Source organism: Monomorium pharaonis, chromosome 3 (assembly GCF_013373865.1).
Source record: "Monomorium pharaonis isolate MP-MQ-018 chromosome 3, ASM1337386v2, whole genome shotgun sequence".
NCBI classification, from domain to species: Eukaryota; Metazoa; Arthropoda; class Insecta; order Hymenoptera; family Formicidae; genus Monomorium; species Monomorium pharaonis.
The window spans coordinates 28,700,517-28,726,004 of NC_050469.1; the positions used below are offsets into that span (position 1 = coordinate 28,700,517).

Here is a 25,488-nt window from a genome sequence, read left to right on the forward strand (position 1 = left end):
CTTGCGGGCCAGCATAACATATTTGTATAAATCAAGAAAAAATGTTTTACAAATATGAAAGGTTTCTAAACTCCTCATACGCGTATACTAACTTGTAAGTATTTTGGAAAGATAAATCACGCAAAAAGAAAAGAAAAATATAAAGTTACTGCCTGCTGCATCAGTTTTGAGGGTCATTTTTAATCTTACAAAAAACTCAATTATTGTACAATTAAGAACAATATCATAAAAACTGTTGTCATTCGATAAAAGACAATTTTGATTTATAGTTATATTTCTAAAGTTTTATTTTTAACTTTTGTTTTTAAAAGGTATAATTGAAAACAAAGTAGTATATCGATATCAGTGATCTTCTATTATGATTTATAAAAAAAGTGATTATGTTAAATTTTCGACACGGCACCAATGCAGTTGTAATCGATGGGGGAGCTTATCTCTAAGCTTACATCGAAACAAAAGACAAATTATCACATAAAGACATCGATCTCCTTGATTGATGTCCGTGGACAGGCGACAGAACAGATGCGAACGGCTGGCCGTTTCGGTAGGCGCAAAAACGAATGACGGAAACAGAAGAGGCTGAATAGAGAGAAATCTCCAGAGTGTAAAGAAAATCCTCCCGTAAACTAACGCTGTGCGCTCGTCGCTGGCGAGCTGGAAAACGTACACCCATTGTACACTCGTTGAGAAGCGAATTAAGAGCGAATAGATTTTTCCACCTATCCCCATCTTTCTCCCTTGAAAAAAAGCGAGAAAGAGAGAGAGAGAAGGAGAGAAAAAGGAGGAAGAAAACGCCGGTACCACGATAGAGGTAGACAGAGCACGCGTACATGCCGGCAATGCACAAAGGGCCCGGTGTTACCCCGACGCATTGTGCAACGGTCCCGCAATCCATTGCGAGAGCCACGAGACTGTCAAGAGAGCAGTTCCTGGCCCTCTCGACTCTAAGAAAGGAAGAAAAAAAAAATAGTAGGGCACGAAACTGTTCCGCCGGCCACACGACGGACTCACGAGCGACGACGTCAAGGTAGACTGAGCGCCGCGGTGACAGAACGAACCGCAGCGAATCGTACGTCGGTGAGAGAAAGACGGCGACTACCATACTGGGTCTGCAGCTGCCAGATAGGGCGGTCCTCATCGGTGCGCGAAATGAACGAAATCTACACCTGCGATGCGAATACAGGTCGTGGGAGTGGACGTGGAATTTTTTCAGGACGGAGTTAGAGAAGGTATCGAGATGTGCCGGCATCCGATCACTCGGATCCTCTCGACTCCTTTCCAACTTTGTCACCTCCACCTACCGTTCTTTCTTTCCCCTTGCCCTCTGACGAAGAACTATCACCGAAAGGACAGACGGACTTCGGACAACCCCATCCGTCTATTAATCCGACCTTTTGTACCTGCTATCGATCACTCCCTTCGCGCTCTGGGGGGCACTACGTATCTCTTCGAACCCTCCTTGATCGTTTTTCTCCTCCCGTACCACCGTGCTTGGATAATTTTAGGTAAAACCACACGCTGCGTAACCGAAAGTCCAGCGACTCGGGATCGAGAGAGCCGCGGGAGGCACTCGTCGGTCGTGTATTAATTATGTTAATTATGCCGGGCACTGGTCAGGCCTGTAGCGAGAGCCACGGAGGAAACAGCTCGGATGGATTTCCTTCAGATATGATGAAATAAAATCGCTGCTGCACGGAGGGAGCTCTTACAAAACAAACATCACGGGCCGCGGAGCTATTCCGGAATTCGTGTTCCGACTTCATCATGTAACAAAGTTGGAACGAACTGGAAATATCCCTAAAGTTTTAAGGTAATTAGACGCGCAATGAACTATTAAATAGCTTGTTCAAATATGTATCTTTCCTGAACACGTTGCAAAATTTGCCGGTAAGTTTTCAGTTTAGCTCTTATTAATATTAAGCTTTAATATTATATCTTTACAAAATAGCTTCTATCTCCCATCAAACTTCCAGGTATCGTATAACAAGCTGCAGAAAAATCGATTTCGCTAGATTTCCAACTAACGATACCGTGACTCGGACCCTCGTAACTTGGAAGGAAATTGCACCAATAACCGTTCGTCTCCACCCGAGGCTGATAGAACCTCATGCGGGCAGAACCTTCGAGTAGGCACACAGCGTATTGAAACGTTTCACAAGGGCCGCGCGGGGAACGCTCAGGGATGCCGACGCATTCACGATTGCATAAGTAGCACAACGGCTATATAAAAGCCTGTTGCACAAATGCATATCCCGCAGCGAGAGACCAGAGAGTGATCGCCGAGAGAGCCTACTCGAGTTACTCGCCCGCTCGCTCGCCCGAGCACCGCTCGCAATTGTGTCGCCCTACGTGTGCGCGCACGTAAGTCCCTATCATCTCCCTTCCTCCCCTGTCTCCCCCTTTCCTCCCCATAAACACAGACGACTCGCAAACTAATCGTGTAATAGCGCGATGCCGTTGCGGGGTAGCTCGACATTTTCAGAATGGAACTACGTGGAAGCGCCCGCGTAGCGCGAACGAAACTCCCCTTTCCCTCTCACGTCGGTTTTTCCTGATTATTATTATCCGCGGTCGTAAACCGTCGTCGATACAATGGAACTTTGCGGCGAGCTGGAGTTGGGACGCGAACGTGCGTGCACGCGCGCTCACATATGGTAGTTTAATGACGACAAACTTTTATACGCCATTGGATAGTCCATTGTCCGCCTCCTAGGCGCGTAAAAGCGCGAATCGTAAACTGCCGCTCGTGTTACAATGCGGACCTTTATTTGCATTGCGCTCCGCGGAACAACACACGTACATGGTAGCCGGCGTATTCTTCCAATCAAACAACAATCAAGGAAGATTACACATCAGCTCCATGTCTTCATCAACTGCAAGAGACATAAATTCTATTCTCACTTTCTTTTGACGCCACACTGAATATCAAATATAACTGTCCAATTTTGTATTTCATTTATTTAATGTCAAGATATGACAGATATAATGTCTACATTCTCAAAGGGAAAAACAGTTTCAAGTATCTGAATAAAAATATTTTTAATTTAAAAAATGGTTTGTTTTTATTTTATTGCCCTATCTTACATTACACATGCGCACACACCGCTGAGATAAAATATAATAATCAAATACTTCGCGCTGTAAAAGTGCTCGAATATCAACTATATTCAAAAATTAAAGTAATTATCGGTGCAAGTACTCGAAAACTAGTAGTATAGCTTTACGGGGTGCAGCTCGACACACACCAGATGCGTCAACAATCTCGTAACAGTTCCATTATGTCACAGCACAATCGTGACAAACGCGATAATAGGAATAAGCGTTCCTTCACGGAGCGGAACGTTCACGTCTCCCGGGCATTAGCGTGCTAATGAAACGTGAGTTGGATTCGAATCCGTGGTGTCGCGTTTCCGGAAGCCGAGAGGGGTCTACCGTACGTCCTGTCGGAACGAAAGGAAGAACCGGGACAGACGTTTGCGGAGGGAAAAAAAAAAGAGAGATTGAGAACGAAGGGTATGCGATGCAGGGTGGGGAGAAACCTGATCAATTTATTTATTAAACGTTTTTCATGCCTTTGTTGGGGCTGCCGAGTTCCCACGGGAAATACGAGGCGCTTAAATGAGTACCGTCGGCGGTGGAGGATGAGGAGATGGAGGAGAAGGCCGGAGTGAATCCCGCCGCGAGAGGGAATCGTCGCGAGGCGGGAAGAGGTGAGAGCGGGATCAGGCACGGATACCCTCTTCCTAATGGAATCAGCGTGGAGTACCGGCGGCCACCAAAGGTTCACGATACAGCGCGGCTCGCTCGGCATACGCCGGATGGCGTGCGCGCGATAGCTCGGATTTTCGTCGGCGGGACACTTTCTCATTCGAGAACCTTCCTGAGAAGCGCAGGCAGGCAGGCAGGCAGGCAGGCAGAGCACTCGAGGATCCGTGCCGGTGCGGAAAAGGATACGGATAGGCAGGAAAAGAAGTGGAGAGGCCGATTCTTCTCCCGGGAGGAGACAGCGGTTCGCCATTAACGCAATCTAATCGTCGGGGGTCCCTTAATAACAGGTTGGCCTCGAGCTCGTCGGAAGAGCTGCAACCGCGCCCGAAGGAGAGAAGAGAGAGAGAGAGAGAGAGAGACGACATACCGAGACAGGCACCGCCACGAAGAAGGACGAGAGAACAACGTTAGACGCCGCGCGGCCTGAAATTCACTCGTTTTCTCGGATACCATTCTACGCGAGGATCCTCTCTGTAATCTCTCAACCGGGGCTCAATTAATGCTTAACGACAAAACCGAGAGGAGCCCCCTCGGAAGAGCGACGAGTGGTGGATGCGTGGGACCGACGAAGAAGTCCAGTAAGAATGCTGCCTCGGAAGATACCGCTAATTGTAAAGCGCCCTCGTACCACAAATTGCCGAGCACGCGTCCGAAGAATGCGCGTCGAATCGCCCGGATGAGTCTCCTTCTTCCTTCCTACCGTTACGAGCGTATCGCCCCATCGAATGCGTTCCCTCCTCGTCCTTGGGCGGGATCAGGTTCATCCTCCTCCTGTCTTCTACGGCGCTCTCGGCTTTCCATCGCTTCCATTATGCTCCGCCGCTAATTGAAAATCGCGATAGCGATGCGGTATGGAGAAGTAAATAGCACGTTCGGATTGATTGAGTTTATTGAGTGTGTAGACATGGTGTAATGTTCAATGATACACTCTGAATGGGGGCCTGATTGGCAGGCATTCGGCAGCCTGCGTGAAAGTACACGGTCGTTATGAGCCTCGATTCTGATAATGTGTAATCGAAGTAAATACAATTTCACTTATCACGGTTTCCTCGTCGTCTTTTCAGAAGCCCGAGCTCTAACGAGCGATACTTGTTAGCCTCTTGTTAATATGTTGTTATTGCACGATACTGCCGTGAGCCGCGTCGTTTGTTAATCGAATGTTAATCATGTAAACGATCAGATTTGCATTTATCGATATATTATTTTATATATTGCAAAGAAAATCTTCGTATTCTTCATATTGATTGATTAATCATCACAATGATTAATTAAATAAAAGTAAAAAGTTTTTCGTTAAATGCCGACAAAGCGACTTCGATAATAAATCGTAAATGTATTTAATACTGAAACACTATATAAGAGCTCGTAAATACTCAGACAAAAGATCGCGGTGCTCAATAAATGTTTACACGATAAGATCCTATTGAATTCAGCATTATCATAAATTACACTTCGATATCACAAAACTATCAACTTACATAACCTACATAAATCATTATTTATATATAACGTCCGTTGCACATATGTGCAAAAAATGATAACTTTTTTTGGCTTCAAATTAGCTCTTGAGACAATCCGATACGTACAAATATCTGTATTTATACGGATACAATTTGTTGCACGATTCTTCCCGGAATCCCGAGGGATCAAGGGCTCTGTCATTACCTCGATAGGTACCAGGGATGCCGCCCAGGGAAAAGCGTGAGGCAGGTGCAGCGGGGGAGAGGCTGGCGCTCCGAGTCATAAGTAGAAATTGAGAATGGAAAGAGGGGAGAGAAATATCTCTCGTTTCTGAATTATAACCGCGCGGGTCGCCGGGTACAAAAGTCCCAGGAAAGGTAAATCAGCTCGGTCAGCCTACCGCGGTCCCTTTGGCGTACAGTCGAGATAATTCGCCTCCTAGGCAGCGTTGGATGCAATCTGCCAGATTGTGGGGCACATCGAAATTGCCGGGTTATAAGGAGAAGTCTTCGTAGACTGGGCTGGGGGAGTCGTCGGCTTTCAGAAAACCAACGTGCCATTAGCGGCCGGTCTCCCTCGACCGGTCGCCGATATCCCAGCGTGCCCAGGCGTGCCGTATCGCCGGTAAATAATGCGCCGCGAGAGGGTGTGCCCCTCTTGCGAGACAAAGGGAAGGACTCGGCCCCCTTTCGTTTCCTCGGACCGAAGATCCTGACTTCCTACGTCGTGATCGCGTCGCCCCGTTTCCTGGATCTTCTTAACTCGCGTCACGCGGCGGCGAGAGGCTTCACGAGGCTCCTTTTCATTGCCAACAGGCAATTATTCTCCGTCACAGAGAGCTTCGGCGTGATTAAAACCGGAAGGGGACGCGGAATGATGTATATTCGCGAAGTACGATGCGCTTCAATAATCTCGATATTTCCTCCGGGAAATCTGACTATAGTTAACGACATTAATAAAATAGCGTTCTCGTAAATAATTTCTCGTTATCTGTAGTTTTTTCGATAACGTTTCGATAACGGACGGAAAATTTTGTAAATATTTAAACAAAGATGCGTATCGGTATCGACGAAACAGTCGACGAAAAATAATCGTAGTGTCCATAAAGACCGTATAGATAAAACAATCGTAAAGATCACGGTAGCTATAAAAAAAAAGACAATCTAACCTGCTTTTAACTATCTTCCTGGTCCATGTGTATTGCCCTATAATACGTAGACATGCCGCGCCGAGGGTTCGGTCATCATTCGAGCAGATCGAATTTACGACTGACGCGAGTTTTATATCATGGGAGATTTGTCGTACAACTTATCGATTCCATTAAATACTATTAGCGACGTGTATCACGAGAGACGTATATACCTCGAGAGAAACTGAAATCGATTCACTGCGCAGGCTTGCCTACCTGAGCACTCCTCTCGACCGGGCCGAGCATATTTTTGTTTTAGATGGGCTCCCAGGAACGGAAAGATCCTACCTTTCAGATAAAGGACTCAATCTCCGAAGGACTCTCTTCCTCTTTGCGCATGGCCAGAAACCCATCGTCAAATATTTCGAATGCATCGGCTGGACGTGGCGTATTCGTCTTCTGTCTTTGGTCCCTTCGATATCTTCGTGAAACCCTCGAGACGCCTCGCAGGGTCCATCGAGCGAACGTTTTTCATCTCGTTCCTCCCCTCCCGGTTTCTCCGTTGCTTTCCCTCTTCTGCCTTCGATCTCTTTTTTTTTTTTACGAGAAAGCTCGAATTTCACTCATGGGGTCTTCGAAGAGACGGCCCCGTAATTCTAGATGGGCGACATCGATTTTCCTCTTGAAAATTAATGGACACGCTGACACGCGCAAAAAGAAAAATTACTCCACTGAGTTTTCTTACGATCCTATCGCACGTCAATTTTGTCAAGGCGATCGTACGGCATCATCAATGAGTCGCGCTTTATTTCTGTCTTTCTTTCTTCCTTCCTTCGCTCGAGGGAGTCTACTTCCTTTTTATATTTATTGTGTAAGGAATTCGTGCACGCGTAATTATCAATAAAATAAGAAATAAAATGTGCATTATGTGAAAGAAAGACAAATATAAATGTATTTATATTTACAGATATATGCACTACTTTTATACCCTATCTTGTACATAAAAGAAAAAAACTCCGAATGGATCGTATTTTCTCTTATACCTTAATCATCTACCTGGATCATCATGTGGGATTCTTATAACACAATATTCTATACATATTTATACAGAATATAAGTTTTTCTGTTTATGTAAACCCGGATCGGCTCTCATCACCAATTCGGTTCAACCATAGAATTTCGGTCTGGTTTCTCGAAGGGGAGAACGATAGAACGGCGGTGAGGGGCGTCTTCGAGTTCCGTTGACCTCCTGGCGAAACGAAACGACCTTACAAGAGTTTCCTCTTAAGGAAAGCAACCCACAAGAGCGAATACGAGGGTCTGAGAAAAAAAATATTCCACGGCTTGTCGAGCGAAATGTTCGACGAGGTGCTTCTAGGTGAATTCCGGACGGAGAAAAGATCCGTTGTATACGTCTGAGTCTCATCTTCATCGAAATATGGGGACTTTTCAATTGTCAGTTTCCGGCTGATTAAGGACCGATTTCCGGCGTGTTTTTAGAGGACAGTCGTACTTTGACGATGCTGCATAGCGCCGCATCATTAAGCGGACCGAAAGAGTCTCCGAAATGTGAAATATCCAATTCGTGGACGTCACGTGCAACCGAGATTTTCGAGAACGAGTGCGTAACACGTGTTACCGCGACTGGCCAGCCCACTTTTTAGCCGTAGTTACTTTGAGAGAATCAATGAACCTGTCTTCTTGCCAACATTCTTGAAACATCATAAAGTACACATAACTACGAGTAAAAACAACGAAATATCTTGATAAACATGTTAAATCAGAGCAATAAAGAAATAATAATTATCTCTCTAGTCGAAAATCATAATAAAAATCTATTGCTCGGTAAGTTTATACAAAAGACGATTTTTGACCTTTTCTTTTTATATTTTACGAGCCACTAGAGCCATTCGTTACGCACTAAGTATTTTACGACGAATCATCATTAGTTGTCGCTACCACGCTTCTTTTCAAGAAACGTTACGACGATCCGGTCCGTCGCCGAAGACGAAGGCGTAGCTTTTCAATGGAATCGTACACGAAAGACCTTTGGAAGACCCGGGGACTATTTCGAAGGTCTGTATCACGGACCAGGCATATTCACCCCCCGCTGTTAAACCAGCTTCGTGGCGGCCAGACGGGAGGGGGTGTGGCACACACGGTGCACCCCCTGGGATCCTGCGGTCATCCCCGGCCGTCGGCGTCCTTTAAAGCTTCATGCACAACGAACGGTGGTATTATGCAGACTCGGGGCTACGCGTTAGGACGTTACCGAACCGCCCTATAATGGGATAAAAATAACCGTGTTTATATAGGATTACGAGGCGATCATTTTCTCTATTCGAGACACTACGTAAAACTACGATAGAACGAGGGTCCGCTGAAAGGGTACACAATTTTTCATCTCCTTCCTGCTTATTATTGTCTACCTAGAAGGATTCTCGTTTATCGATTAGGAGTCGTATGACAGAGGGATATGAGCAAGACACGCGCCACATTGTGTTACCGTGTTGTCGGGATCAGATACGAGATTCCCGGTAATTATGAATAACGAATCGTCACGAGTCAAGCACGAATCAAATAAACAAACCTATAAATGGGAGCATTTGAATAAAAAATTTTGTTTGCTCATTTCAATTCATTTAGTCGATATTTTTCCGAGAATAACTAAGACAGCTGTAACGAATTCGACGGAAATAAATTTCTCCTATCGATATCGCGCGGGTATTCACCTTGCTATAGTTACCGTTTGAAATTTTCATGTATGATATATTTGTACTTTTAATATTCAATTCCTATATTTTCTGTATCCAATTCCTATATTCTCTGACTTGAAATGACCAGCTATCCTACAGCAAATTCAAGTAGAAAAATTCTTTTTTTCTGGTACGTGAAACGCGTCCGACCACGTGAAAGAGTAATGCACTCGCTAAGAGAAAGAAAAAAGATGTACGACGATAGTTCAAGCTCCAACAGAATATCGATTGACGCAATTAGACGAACGAATCTAACAAACGAGACTATCTTTAATATATATCGCTTCAAAATGGATATATTTAAAATTAAAGAGGCCGTTCTTCGTGAAGATCAATTTTCGAAGAAACCTAACCCTCCGATTATCCCCTCGCACGCATTTCCTTCGAACTGGGGCGGAGAAGAAAGTGGAAGGGAGAAGAAAAGGGATCGACCGATGAAACTTGTATGTTTGCTTTTGTAACGTGTGCGTTAACGAGACATGCCACAAAGTTGGATATTAAACATCGGGGATTATTTGATTACGGTCTTGCGAATTTGCCCGAATCCGCTTGCTGCGATTCTCCTACCGGTTAGCATAATTTTCTCTCCCATACATGCACACTTTCTCTCTCTCTCTCTCTCTCTTTCTCCTTTATGTCATTTCTCGCGCGAGCGATACTGCCTCTCTGCCTTTTCGGTAAACGGTACGATCGCCGGCGCTGGAGAGAGAGAAAGAGAAAGAGAGAAGGGGGGAACGAGGTCGAATTGGGAGACGCATGGAAATGAACGTTATTAAATTGTTCTACCGTGACGCCGAATCCACCCGCAGACATAAATTGACACCGACAACGTCGAATTAGGTGCGTCGGGTTGTGGGGCCGTCAGATTGGTACAGGTGAAACTCAACGCGCGTGTATATTCGCGCCCCCGAATTCCGCGAGTACACGCATATAACCTCCGCGACGGGGTTGAATTTATGTTATTAATGGATTTGTTTGCGGTGTCCCTGCCTCGACAATCAATATTTATTTATCGAACGTAGCGACGAGCACGGCCACGTCGCGCCGACGAGCAGGGAAAGAACGATCGGGGAAAAACGGAAAGAAGAACAAAAGTGGACAAGGGGCATCGCAAATAAATGGTCAACGTATTTATTTGGTGAAATAAAAGACGAATTTATGCACCGGTCAAAACGGAGCGGTGTCCTATGTTCAACCTGAACCGCTCTGTGAAAGGACAAAGCTCTCCGGTTTCCTAAATTTTCATGTTCCTTCGGATCTTTCTTTGCTTGAGCAAAGGGCAGCAAACAAATGAGTAACTTTTTCGCTTTGATATATGACTTTCGGCTTCGGTCGGCAGTTTTGTCCACCTACATAAAGTACAAGTTGGCGAACTTTTTAATGTAAAATATTCTTCCCTCCAACAGCCGGTGGCTCGTGGTCTCGTCATACATTTCTAACAAGTACGCGTAGCCCATCGAATGTCCCGAAATTCGCCCCTGCGGGGTCCCATGAGTAATCGGGAAACAAGCAACCTGGACAAACATTGTACCGCGCGGGGGCCACGCGATGTACCACGACAACTGGATAGGATGAATATTTGACAAAGTCTGCGGCCATCTCTCCGCGCTCGCGGAGGAACACACGCTCCGTCTCGTGCGGTAGTTCGGACGGTACTCCGCAGCATCCGCGTGTACAGAAACGACTCTCTGCAGAACAGCATTCACGCTCTCCCACCAATACTCTCTCCTCTCCTCTTAGCTGCCTCTCCGCCTCCACCGGCACCTACACCATCACGGTTTCGCCTCTGCCGTTACTACTGCCGCCGCCACCACCATCACCGTTCACCACCACCGCCACCACTACCACTACCGCCGGTACCTCCACCACCGTCAGCAACCTCCACCACCATTACCACCACGTTCGCTCAGCACCGGCGCCCGAGAGGCGAAGGGCCCCGAGGTTTCTGCGCTACGAGTCAGTTGGCCGACATGAGCCGCGCGTGTAGGGGCTCTTGGTGTTTATCCGCTCTTAACGGCTAATCCCAAAACGCGTACCCTCGTATATTGGGACGTGCGCGTGCACCGTACCGCCCGTGAAATATATACGAGGGGTGAAAACTTTTCTCACAATTCCGTATGTATGGGGAGAGATTTTTGACGTTTGTACTGTGGAGATCGGGTACCGATTTTTTTCAACAGCGTGAATAGTTTTCCCGTGACGAAAAGGGGATCGGCGCGGTTCTTTGCACGACGTCACGATCGGTTGCCGGGTACGTGAACGAGAAATCAATGTGAAATAGTTTCTCGATGAATGAATACGTGTCTCGATAATCGGTGATGCTCGGGACTAAAGAATGACGTTACGACGCGCGGTGTAACGAACTTGCAATGATGATAACGCCAGTGTCAGTGCAGTGGGGTTAAAGTGCCAGCCGGTTTATGGATAACTACGGTTCGTTGATTGGCTGCACGAGTAAGTGATATCCGATGTTGGTTGTGTAATGCGTAGCGAATTTTTCTTGTACCGCGTCGACCCAGGAAATGTGTCGCGATAGCCTATGCAAAATAGCACCTTTACCCGAGACACAGGCAGAGAAACATAGCTCAAATTAGTTTCGCTTATAAAACGCTGCTATTGACAAATAATAACGCAAATTATTTCCCAAATTTGTAAATTGGATTTAAAAAATTATTGTAAAAATTTTAATTTCGAAATATAATATATTCTAAAAATTCCCAAAGTATGGGCTGTAACTCATTGGTGAATCGCAAATTGATTTTTCATAGATTGCGAAAAATTTTTCAGCTGACAGGAATTACAACCAAATTTCCAAATAAATTCCTAAATTATTAAACTTCTCGTGTCTGAAAATAATTTGCTTCGATATGACATCAAAAATATTATTCACAGAAAATAAGCGCATTATTCAAAGCTTTATATGTATATGTATATATATATATATAACATACGCGTGCGCGCACACACACACATACATATATATATGTATGTATGTATGTATTTTATAAATTTAAAAACAATTTTATAAATCTATTTCTAAAAAATAAAGTGTGTATATATATATATATATATATATATATATATATACACTTTATTTTTTAGAAATAGATTTATAAAATTGTTTTCATACAACAAAACAGTTAAAAAATAAGAGGATTAAAGTAATATAAATAGATTTATCAATTTACTCCCTTCCTCGACTTTTTCCTTAAAGTTACATGGAATGTTTGTCACTTTAAAAAATAGATCGCGATAAGTTTGGAAAATCCTAACACATTCAGGATGTAGAAAGAAAATTAATGTCTCTCTAGTAGCTTGAGATATTATATTTTCTAAACAAAAAACGCACTTCTCTCTACGCATTTCTCATAATCAAGATGTTTCAATGCTGCAGATCGATCGTGACGTTTCAGATAACAAATCGAGATAATTCATTACACGCTCTCGAGGGACTACGAATATTCCCGATTGATTCCGGTGGCTGCACATTTTCAAAAGCCCGCTAGGGACCGAATCAAAAGATGGACGTTAACATTTAACCCCTGCACTCCTGCTGGGCGCGTACATCGACGTGGTCCAAAAGTCCTCTGGGACTTCCCCGTTAAAAACTTGCGGCGTATCGTAAACTTATGCTCGACAAGCCTCCCCCCTGTCTGAAGCTTGTTCCAAAATACCGGTTGTTACGATACGCGATGATCACTTTCCGATATCAACTACCGGATTTGCGCGAAACCGCTATAATCTTCAACCGCATGCGACCGCTGTTGGTCCGGCGGTCTAAAGTACGTCGTATTACGGGGTCCGCGCATTAAATGAATGAAGTCGTTGAAAAAAATTATACGAGGCGGCATTAACCCGCGATATACGCTATTACTTGTTGCTTCATCGAGGCTATGTTTATATTCCTCCTTTATGCCTCCGGCGTGAGATTCGGCCGAGAAACAAAATACGCGGCACGTTTACGCGGATTATCCTAAACCTATTTCCAGTTTTATTGGATAAAGTAACATGCGCGCGGGGTAAAAACTACGCATAAATAAAACGCAGTCGAATATGTCAATAAATGGTTCCCGGGCGACCGCTGGTAACCACGAGGAACGTACGCGTAATCGTAAAGTATCCTCCCGTATGCACCGTCGAATAAAGATTTACAAGTATTCGAGGGCACTTACTAGGATTACATGTACAGGAGCACGTTCCTCGACTCTTAACGGCAGCAGTAAGTTGCCGGCGATTTACGCCAGATACACACACGCCTGCATCTTTTACCCGAAAGCTTTAAAATTGCACTCGCGCATTGCTACCTACCCCATATTTACTCGTAAATACGCGAAATATATATCATAGGGGAGAAGGGGAAAGTTCTCCGAAGGCCTGGAGATTACCATCCAGATATCCATACGTGCGCAGTGTCGATTCTCGATAAAGCGGCGCTATTACATGGTTAGATTGGCTGGATTGTCGATGGTGATTTGCAAAACGGTCGATTCAATTACAGCCCCTTCAACGGGATTCCGGTAGGACGATCATATCTATCGTTTGCGATAGATCAGTACGTTTGCGCGATTATAACGAGGGAAACGACGGGCTGAAAGCACGGGCATTATCTCCAACAAATCGGTAACATTACGCTTCCAGCTTTATACGGCATTTATTGACTGTGAATCTTTTAGTCGTGACACTCACGACCTCACGATCGCTCGTAAAGATCCGCGTCTTTGTGGAACGAGTTAAATCGCGCCCTGGGATGGAAAACGCGCCCGCTGCATCACGGCGGCGCACGCGCGTTCGTTGAACGTCATTAATTAATAATACCGCACTATCTCCCTTTAAACTGCGACGGTAAAATGTATTAATTATATCAATGGCGCTGTATTAATAATTACCGCTTTGTTTCATTTCGCGAAATCATGTCCGTCGAAATATTTTTGCGCGCACGGAATAGGAATGTTAACTAATAATACCGCAAATATAAATTCCTCCGTATAATACGCATATGTAAAAAGGATGCGGAGAGAAAGATGCGGAATGTGGAAAGCTCTGCGATTTCTATCCTATCGCAAAAACTCGCGCGCGCGCGCGACGACTATGATATCGGGATATCGATAAATACGATCTAGAGCGATCCGGCTGACGCATGATTCCGCCGCGTTATAAATAACTCCGCGGCGCGATATACGGAAGATCGAGAGGTTTCGAAACGATTACAAGAGAACGGACTCCAGCCGCTGACTAAACATCTCCGACCGATCGCATCTCGGCGACCGCAGCGGTGCCTGGTGCATTGAAAATGAGGGACCTTATTTGACTCTATTGGAGACTTTATTAAGCGGCTAACACTGTCGCTCACGACGATGATCGTCACGACTACAGCGGAAACCGTGTACCGCCGTGGAAAAGGGTTCTCGAAAATAATGGAGTGCAGCGCGAGGCGCGTTATGCCGATGGATCCCTTTATTCCTGCTTTTACTGCATTAGTCGCTTTCTGTAAATACACCGAGCGTGACACGCGCGCGCGCGCGCGCTTCTTTGAATGTTCCCCGTAACCGACAGGAGTTTGCCTTTCAGCCAACATTGCCTTCCACGTCCGTGTCGGTTCCGTATCGAACGCTAGGCCACGCTTTTAACTTCCGCTTTTCTTCGTGTAACAGAATGAAAATAATTATACCCCGAGACGGTTCGCGTTTCTCACAAGTTGCTCGTGGATTTTCTATGTAATAGCTGAAGGTAACAAATTGAAATTATAACAGCGCTTTCTTGCGGAAGGAGAACTTTGAGAAAATCTTGGTTAATGGTAAATAAACGCAAAATGAATGAGCCGTACAAATACAATTTTATCTCAACACTTCAATCTCAATAGTTTGATAAAATAGCGATTGATTAAAATTAGAATGTCGTTACTTTTTTTTATAATAATTTCAAGTATTGATCGGCGAATTTTAGAAGCCAATTCATGCAAGAGCTTTATATTGCTTCTCCCGCCTGCCTTCCTCTTAATATGCAATTTCAGCTCATTGCCGTGTACGCGCGCGCACTTTATAATGCGCGTTCGTTGAAATTCCCTCCCCACCATCGCGCCGGTGAATAAAAATATCTCGTCGGGATATTCTGGAGTAATAAAACTATTACGCGAGGAGACCTACACCCTCGAATCTCCACGGGATCCGTGTAGAGGTCGGTCCGATACTCCCGGCAGGTTAATACGCCATTCACACGCGATATTATTCGCGGAAGGTTACACATTCGTGCGCATTGGTCACGTTCGTGTCGGGTCCGACGATTTTATGCAGACGTCTATCATTTCACGTCGCCGCCACCGGCGTCTTCGTCGAGTGTATTTCTCCGTTTCCCTCCCTCTCTTCTCAGTCCACCTTCCCTAGACGCGCTCATTTCTCGAACTTCCGTTTTCGCCGTTTACGATGATACGTTACACGTGCCCGGTCGAGGAGATCGGCGCTCGCAAGCGCCTCTGTCTCGAGGTAGACGGGAAGTCCCGTACGTACGTGCTGGGAGTGCGTGAGCCAGTCAGCCCAACCAGCCAGCCCGACGATCGTCGCCCGCGTGGCACCCCGCGCTTTCCGTGCTTCGACCATTAAAAACTCGGTACGGTCCCGCCTTATCTCGCCGTCAAGATCGACGAAGCCCGGGCGGCCACGCAGTGCGCCATGTATCGCGGTTTCGATCGGTTCCCTCTCGCAGGGAACGCCGCTGTTGCATTGGCTCGTCGTCATCGTCGTCGTCGTCAAAAGGGGCCCACCTGGCACGCGCAGAGCCCCCATCTGCGGCGGCCGATTCACTCGGGGCCTCCGTGAGAACACGAAGTGCCTACCTGCTCCGAACGCACAAAAGGGGCCCAGGAGAGGCCCGGTGTCCGCGTGCGAAAAATGTATTCACGCGTCGACGAATTTCGTCGGTGGCGAAACGACCGTGTCCTCGGGGCACGATCGCACCGGCCCGATCGATCGGACGATCGATCTTTGAGGGCCCGAACTGCACCGGGTTCGGCAACGGACGTAATCTGGCCGGAGGAACACGGCCGATACAAATCGAGATGAGCGGCGAATGAGGATGCCGATTGAACGGCAGATGGGCAGGGACGTTAAGCACTTTAAAGGATTATTTGATTGATCGATAACGATGGAGGATAATCTGAAGAGTTAATGTAACGAAGGAGAGGGGCGGAATGAAGATAATAAAGAAACGCGGGCAACTTCATTTCATTCAAATGAATTCGCGATGACGAAACGCTTTTATCTCTCCCGTGGTATCGGAGGGAAATAAAAATTACGAGGATGAGAAAAAAAATGCTGAAATAAAAAAAAAGCGTTTTAACGATAACACCGCCGCGTCTGTGAAATTTTAATAGCTCAGAATTTTCCAGATAAAGGCACGTAGTGGATAGAGAGAGAGTTTCTACCGGTTTCACCTTATTTTTATCTGCTCAAAGGTTGCGCAGAAGAGACGGCGGAAAAGTCACGCGCGCGGCGACGTGAGGAAAACCTCACGAGAACATCCGCCGTAAACAACCGCGCGTCGTCGTTTCCTACCAACTTTTACTGCACGCGGGATTTCTTATCGGCGCGGATAAAATCGAGGAACTTTACAAGGCCAGAGAGGGGAAAGAGGAACGAGGGAACACAAGAGAGACCTCCGTCGTTCTTTACACGTCGTAATACCCGAAGGCGCCGAATGCGCCTGAAAAATCTTCATACGCGCGCCGCGAGTGCGCGGAGGGCTTCTCGTTTACGTCCGCCGATATACGTGCGGTAGAACGGCGGTGAACGGCGCGCATCGTCCTCGTTCCTTAGTATCTCTCTCTCTCTCTCTCTCCCGGCTCTCCGTCGTATCGCGCGCGGAGCTCAAGGAGATCCCGCCTCAGGGCGATCGTAGTTGCATTGTACTTTATATTCATGCAAAAACGTCGAAATAACTTCCAGGCGCGCGCGCGCGCGTTTGCCTCGCCGACCAAAAGCCAGAGCAAGAACGTTTGATCCTCCATCGGAGACCGAGGAAACGCTCGCGCGCGCGTGCGATAGCGTCCCCGCGGTATATTTTCAGCCGGTTCCCTTCTTGGCGTTCCTGTTTGCGAGATGACTACGCGCAAAGGAGCCGTACCCGCTCGCTCCCTGTGCGCGGGCGATGAAACGATCAAAGAGCGAAGGGAAGGTGTATTTCGGTGTATTTGGCTCGAGCAGCGAGCAAAGCTGACGCGGCGCGCGAGTTTTCCGTCCCTCACGGCTCCGGAGCCGCGTCAAACTGCTTGCCTGGCGGTGTCCAATTTTCGAAATGCCCTCTCGAAAGGATCGCCGAGCGTGGGATCGGGAAAACTTTTTAGCCGCGACGCCGGAGCCCTTTGATCCGCTCGCCGTTACAAAAGTTGTAAGGATCCTTTGTAACCCGGAATCGTGACATCGTTGGCTCACCGCGCGCCCGATCCCCCCTCTCGCTCCTCCTTCTGTCTCGCGCGAGACAGAAGCCGCGGAGTCCGCGGATACCGCGACGCTCGATTTCACGGGTTGCACTCTTTTAAATCCCTCTCTCGCGACTGCCTTTGATCTCTCGAGTTATTACGCTTACTTTACGTTGGAAGTCGAAGCACGCTCCGCGCCGCGGAGTTTTACTTCGCTACGCGCGCGCGCACGTGTGTGTGTGTGTGTGTGCGTGTGTGTGAGACAGTATTATATATCCTCGATACTCACGAGCAGATAATTTATGTTGTGCGCGATCTCCTCCTGAGTAAAAGGTCTCACCGTGCATTACGATTGAAATGCCGCGTGTACAAGCGCGGAGAAATAATTTTCTTTCGTAATTCGATAATGTATCGCGAAAGTGAAGAGGTCACACAAACCATGTCGGGCGGAATATTGATATCGCGAGAAAAAGGTTTTTATTTCGCCTCGCAGAAGTATACGCGGAGGGACCCCGCGGAAGTAGAACCTGTCCCGTTACGGACCATTAATAATCGCTAGAAATCGATAAGCACGTCGACACGTCTTCGCGAAGACATCTGCAAACATCTCTCCCAACAATGCAAACGCTCTTACAAACCGCTGAAACATGTCTGCGCCTCAAACGACTATAAATCGAATCTTTTTGGGCCGCAGGTAGTCACGTATTTGTATAACTTCCACGAGACCGCAGGTTTCCACTCCCGCGGAATGAATCGTCTTTCTCTCGACGTCGTAGTCCCCCTTTTCCTCTCCAAGAACGATATTTATATCTACATGAGCAAGGGAAAAAAGGTACAAGCCGATACGATCGATCTGATAGAAATAAAAAAAAACGCGATAATCTATCCTTGATTGAGAAGGATCTAGATCGTAGGCAGATAGAGCGCGTGACCGATCGAGTTCGTGTGAACCTGACTAGACGCATCTGCCCGTTGGCTAAATAACAGCCGGCGAGAGCAGGAGACCGGTATCCGAGAGGAATCTACGTCGCCAACGAGCGAACGTCGTAGAGGGAAGACAACGTATGTAAGCACGAGGCAGGCAGGCCAAGGAAGAGCAGCGCGCGGCGAAGGAAAAGAAAGGCGATATCCTCTACGTGCGGTCTATAAAGACGCTGCGAACCCACATCCCCGCGGCGCAGCGGCCGCGGGGGAGGTTGACATGTTTATTTCGCTCCGTAATCTTCTCGGATTACGTTACCGAGAAGCGAGAGAAAGAGAGAGGGAGAAAGAGAGAGAGAGAGAGAGAGAGAAGGGGGGGCGAAAAATGGAGAGAAACGGACCGAAGAAGGAATAGTCGGCCTTCGGGGCGGAGTTCTGGATTGTACCTGGGGCCCGACGCGTGTTCCAAAGGGATCCCTTGCGGTTGTCGGTACATCCTTGAGGAGTGTTCACGCGGTTTTCGTGGATTAGTTTCGCACGTTCGTAACGTAGACGTTGTTCCGCGGAAACGGTGTTAAATTATAACGTGCAGCAACGCGTTGTATGTCTTGCGGAATGTAGACGGAATAATACAATGGGGAAAGAGAAACTAGAATCACCAGTTGCCGAACAAGCACCAATAAATGATTTTAAAAAATAATAATAAGTCAAAAACTAACTGATATTTTCTAGATTCAATTTTCATATAGATTTTAATAAAATATCATCTTTACGTGAAAATATAATTATATTAAAATGTTTTTTTGGTTTAATTTCGTATTTGTTCGTTGACTGGTGCAGTGGTTCTATCTTTATAACACACGTTCGTGGAACACGAAGGAGAAATGTTGAAACCGAAATCCGCATGAAATCGAAATCCACGTATTATTCTAATACCTCAGTAGCAGCTGAATAAAAAAATTCGTCATTAAATTATCCGATTATTAAGACGTTAAAATTTATATCTTACGGACACTCCTAATCCGACGGGATTATCCTCGTTTATTGCCGGCGAATATCGAGCTACCGAAGCGTCTGACTTCTCTAAATAAAATTTATAACCGGACGTCTGCCCGACCCGGTCCATCTTTTTCCCATAAGCACACAACATCATTCACCTCCGTCAAAAATTTCTCAAAGGCGCGACCGTATAATAAATGCGTACAATTCCTAGCCCTTCTGAATCGAGAAAGATGAACCGCGTCAAGAACCGGTAGCTGAAGCCCTCTGACCAGGTTCGGTCTCGTGGTTAGTTGCTCTACCTGTTGTCATACGATACTCGAGATGCATCGCGAACACTCAAACCGCTCTCGTATCGTGCTCGCTTTACTACTCGCGATGAAAAAGAGTATCATTTTCGCTCGCTTTAATCATGAACGCCGACAATGCGCTTACATTACGCCACAAGACGCTACGGCTTTACCAGTGCAAATGTAACGAAAGAAAGAAGGAAGAGAGACGTCGGGACAGTCGGATTTTCCGGCCTGCTTTTCCGACCAAATGGAGCCCAGGACAAGCGGATTCGTGTCAACTGCAGTGTGAAATGCCATGTGGTCGCTGGGCATGACGCAATGCCATTCGCCGTCGAGTGTTTTAAACCTTTGAATGGATAATACCGTATGCGTTTATAAATTGAGTTCTCGTCCCGGAGGATTAGGACGAGCCCGAGATGGGAAATTTGTGTAGGGCACCGCGATGCGTGGCCACATAATGCGCGTGTTGTGCACGGATCCTCCGCTGGATTATTCCACGTCATGAATCTTCGAGAGCATTTTCGACCTGCATACCCGTCTACACGGGTTTCGCACCGATGTTACGTAGTGGCTTCATCGATTTTCAAGAGTCCATTCTCTGTTGATGGAAAACACGAAAACCGACGAACAGATTTAAACCCGCATGAATAAGAAATGAGATATTGGCTGGCGTAAAAATTCTTTTAAAAAAGTACGAATCCCAGCACGCGAAGGTAACTTGCAGTTACTAAAATAAAGTATACGAAAATCGCATGCCGCGCATACGTTAAAGTTTAAATGCTACGTACCTATATATGTATAATCTTAACTTAATTATTTCATAAAATATTACTATGAATGACGATTAAATTTCGTTATCGCGGATTATTTCCGGAGCAAAGCTCGTTATCGCGAGCGCAGAATTTAGTATTTTCTTTTTTTGCGCGACGTATTAAATTTCACTACCATTTCCACTTGATTCCATTGCGTTGGCTCACGAGAAAGCTGCTGTATGTACAACAGCACTTACAGATGTAATCGAACATCTAGCGAAAGACCTTGACGAACGACATTGATAAACGATCCCTTAGTCGCGTTTCAACTAACCGACTCGGCGGGATCGTGTAACAACTTGGTACTAACAAGCTTTGCATATATGCACGCTAAGCGTGTTCGCGATCATACGTTTTTGCGCGAATTTTGTTGCATGATATGCACACATCGCGTGAATTTTAAACATCTCTCGCTAGGAGTTTAAAGTAACGATCGATAAGCGGGAATAACTCTCGCGCCATACTCGCGGAGTGTAATGCCCCATGGACAACGATGTTGCTCAAGTAGAAACATAGGTTAATGCGTGGTGAAATGTGTTGCCAAAACTACATTATAATCACACAAAATTTGTTTCAATGCTTACAAGCGACGCGCTCAAAAGCGAATTCTAAATCTCATTATGCAAAGTCGGCTCGGGCATGGGCTTTAAACGCATCAAGGTTCCTCGAAATTTTGAATCCAACGGTATATACACCACCGGTAATCCCGAGGAACTGTATTTCCAGTAGACGAATCGCGTTTAATAATTAATTCCGACGGTTATCGACCGGAATCTTCCTCCCCCTCCCCTGAAGGAACAACCGTTTCACGTTCAGGGGAGAGCCATCGAACCACCGAGGGAAAATTACGCGCCCTCTCCCTTTCCCGCTCTCTGGCTTTCCTTACGTTCCTTTCAGGGGGTAGCGACGACTGAAAATGAAGGCGCCGCGAAGGAAATTTCGCGTGCGGGAAAGTGTCTGCCGTCGCTGTGGAATATTTAAATGGCAAGGGCTGCCAGCTACGTCGTAAGTGGCACTCTCGACTTTCCTAACCCGTCTTTTACGCTTTCCGGTAGAAACACAACGCCGCGACGGCGACCCGGTCGACGTTAAACCCGTTTCACCTCGATACTTCGTTACCCTGTTGCGTGCAAGAGAGAATTTCCATTTTGTGTAAAAGACTAGCCTTAGTCGTGTCAACGTACGTGGAACCGAAATAGGTTTGCTTTATTTATTTCGCAAAATGTGCGCTAAACGCGGCATACATTTTATTTACGCTCTTTACATCGATCAAGATTCATTCGGCGATTACATCTCGTTTGCGTCCGCGAGAGAATATTTTTTCTAAGCGTTTAAACCAAAGCGAGAGACGATAAAACATTGTTGTAACTAAACATTGCTCTCCTATTTATGTTGCAGGTGCGGGCTCGTATCAAGCCGACGAGTGGCCAGTGTCGTGTGGAGTGACGTCGAGTGACGGTATTTAAGTGTGACCCCGAGACCGACCGGTCTTCGCCTCCTTTTGCCACCGCGCGCGCGCGAGAGAGAGAGAGACAGAGAGAGAGAGAGAGATGAACGAATGACTGGACCGCTCCGGACTGATCCGTGATACGCGATGAGGCCGAAATCTTGCTCGCTGTTCCTGCTGTTCTGCGTGATCCTGCCCGGAGTGGTTCGTCCCTTCACATCCGGCGAAGGTAAATAAAAACTCGGAGCTCCGGGAGTTGTAAAAGTAGCGGCTCCGTCGCCGCTGGCGTCGTAAAGCAACGTCAGGCGGCGGAGGCCGAGACATTCGAGAAAGAGAGGAGCATCCCGTAGAGAAGATCGTTAAGTTCGCCATTTAACTCGCGCCGAGCCTATAATGACCTCTCATCCCTCGTGGATTCGAGGAGCCGCGCTTCGTACTTGAGTACCCTCACTCGAGGTACTCGCGCGACGTCCGAGTCGACCACTTTACCGCAAGCTCCTCGGACACGCGTTTTGCAGATTAAGAACGAGAAAGATTATTGTTGTGTTGTAAATTACGTTATGTCGTCACGTTGATAGAACGTTGTTAATCTGCCCGCGGGGGTTTTCTCACTCGCGCCCGCGGACGATGCCTTGTCGACGATGTGTCCCGTGCATATCGTTTCGCGGTCAACGCTGCTGCGTCTTGCGCGCGCGCGCGCAAGAGAGAAAAAAGAGAAAGAGAGAGAAATCAGTAAATGGCGTACTTGCAACGAGATAGCGGCGCGACAAGCTACTTGAAAGTATCATCCGTCGACCGCGGGGTTCGGATCGCGATACTCGAAACGAGAGACGTAATACACCGTGACTCCGGGTATTTCGCTAACGACCGCGGGCGGAAAACCGAAACGGAGGCATTCCTTTTACGAGTTACGGGCGCGGAAGGAAGGTCGAGTATTGTAGCTATACAGAAGTGTGTATACGAGCGTTACGGATATGTAGGAGTATCCGCCGCGAGAAAGAGACCGAGAGAGAGAGAAAGAGAGAGACTGCTAATTATACGGCGAGGCAGCCTGACTGATTAGTAGTCGGTATAACCGACCGGTTACATTACACCAGCCCGTTTTCGATGATGGATTATGCTCCCCCGGAGCTACTTTTAAGCGACCTCCTGGACTACGTTGGAAATCCCCGTTCTTTCTTTCTTCTTCAATCTTCTCCCTCGGAGAGGGAGGGCACCGCGGCTAACTAATTAGCGCCCCCGACATATCGTCGTCATCGTCGCCGTTCGCGTTAACGACGGATTCTATCTACCGTGACAACGACGCGGATACTCGTCGTCCTCCCAATGTGGCGCGTCCAACGTGCGCGCGCGTTAACGTAAAAAGGGCGCGCGACAATCAATCTCCGTTAACTCGGGACAAAAGTATCGCCGTCGCGACGCCGGGCCGTCCTAAAACAAACACGATCCGGTAATCCATCTTCCGTATTCTTCCGTGAGACACGTCTTTTTCGCGCATTGTCCAAATTCCGCTCTTGCCGCCGCCGCAAGGTAATCACAGCGGTCGCCGCTTATCTTCGCGCGGGGGCGACCATCGTTTGTCGACTCGTGTAGCGTGTAACACACAGCGTTTTCCCCGGTAATCTCGGACCGTCTCGAAAGGCGGATGTGTATGATTTAACGCTAGGGCGAACAAAAAAAAAACGGCACGATACAATTATGACCTGCTAACCATCCTTTCCTTAAAATCTAACTATGTAATCTTGTTTCTCGCGCGCGCACACACACGTACAAGATTTCCAGCCTTATTACCGCGCGTATGAAACGTGCGTTGATGTCCACGCGCACACATTGGCGAGAACAAACGGCGCCGGCATGAAAACATTCGTTTTCTATTCCCCTGAGTACGTGCTGTACAATAGAAATCGCAGCGCGGCATACGCACGTATACACACACACACACAACGGCGCGCGCGCCGTCTTCCCTTACTCATTTTTCTTGTGGTGCACGGGGCAGATAAATAATTCCCATTCTGGCGCGCATCCTCGTGATGGAAGGAGCTACAACGAGCGGCGCGCCGTATTCTTCGCACGGTCACCGATGCGAGAAATCATATCTCATGTGCGTCAGTACACGTGCTCGCAAAGTGTGCTTTCCATTTCTCACGCACGTCTCTCTCGGATAAGTAACAATTATCCTCAACAAGCACGTCGCGTTTTCACGAGACAATGCGGATATAGTAACGCGGTACGATGTGCTTCCTCGCGTAAAAGCTAAAACGTATACAATTTGCCCATCGCGCTAAAAGATCTTATTGCAGGCTACGTATCCTTTTAAATAAGATAGCGCTTATTGGTCGGGAGTACCCTCCCCCGCGTATAATAACACAGGCGCTGCACCTTTCAGACGTATGAAAAAAAAAAAGATTGCGATCTATTCACCAAGTCATCGCGTGTAACTCGGAGATAATTGCCGCTCTCATTATTATCATCGTTACGCGGGGAAACAAGCCGTAATGGCGATATACTTAGCCGCGTCGGCCGGCTGATAAATAACAATTACGGCCTCTGACCTCGTACAATAATTCCAGCGAGAGAGTTACACGCGCTCGTGGCGCCTATACGCGCCCGTCAAACGCGATACGCCGGCGATCGGTCACTCCGTGAGCGCGCGGAGCCTCCGCCGCGGCTGTATAGAAATCATCGTCGACGTCGTCGTCGGGCAGAAAGCGGCCGAACCAAACGGCGCCTATCCACTCACTCGCCAGATCGCGGCCATTCGCCAGCGTGCAACTTGCCGGGCGAGACGTATTATATGCACGTACGCACGCACACTCGCGCGGCCGTGTGAATAATTACCCCGACGATTTATCGCGACGTGATATCGCGTCATAATTTCGCTGTCTTGACTGGGCCTGGCGCGCTGCCGGCGCGCGGCGAGAAAAATATTAGTCGCGTTAATAATTAACGCGGCGCGCGGTAGAGAGGAGGTCCGTCCCGCTCCAGTGACTCCGCGTTCTCACGTTTTGGTTATCGTGTCGCCAAACGCGGTAGCCACCGTCGTCGCACACAACCGTACAATCGCCGGTTTCCCCACACCCACACACACACACACACACACACGCGCGCGCACACGCATTGGTTTTCATCACGCTTCTCGAGCGACGACGCTCAATTTTTCAACCGCGCTCGCGTTATCTCTCTCATAACTGACGCCGCCCGAATTTCACGTCGAGAATTCGGCTCGCGCGAGGCAGCGGGATTTTTTTTTTTTACGACGAGTTTCACCGGACGCGGACGCCACATCGCCTTTTCGTGCTCGCAAATCCTGCCCGTAAGCTCGGCAACTTGGGCTTTCGCTCGGGCTTGCGAAGCTCACCGCGTTCGTCGTGCTGCTGCGCGCAGTATTAAATTTATGAAACCGATAGCGTCGCGCGTGCCTCGGCCGAAAATTTATGTTCCGCGACGCGGGATTATGCGAGAGAAATTGATCGTTAATTCGTGCACCGCTCG

The 25,488-nt window shown here is 47.3% G+C and overlaps 1 protein-coding gene and 1 long non-coding RNA gene across 4 annotated transcripts in view; one reads left to right on the plus strand and one right to left on the minus strand.

Moving 5' to 3' along the window:
• Positions 1-25,488, minus strand: part of LOC105840116 — a 167,931-nt gene that overhangs the window by 21,367 nt on the left and 121,076 nt on the right. The window lies entirely within an intron of this gene.
• Positions 11,044-25,488, plus strand: part of LOC105840115 (netrin receptor UNC5C) — a 32,340-nt gene continuing 17,895 nt past the window's right edge. For 2 of the 3 annotated variants that reach the window (XM_012686897.3, XM_012686899.3), the window contains exons 1-2: positions 11,045-11,568; positions 21,948-22,225. In XM_012686897.3, coding sequence (XP_012542351.1) covers positions 22,144-22,225 — 82 coding nt within the window. In that variant the 5' untranslated portion in view covers positions 11,045-11,568; positions 21,948-22,143. Of the gene's footprint in view, positions 11,569-21,947; positions 22,226-25,488 lie in introns of all 3 variants that reach the window. The other variant, XM_012686898.3, reaches the window with a different exon arrangement.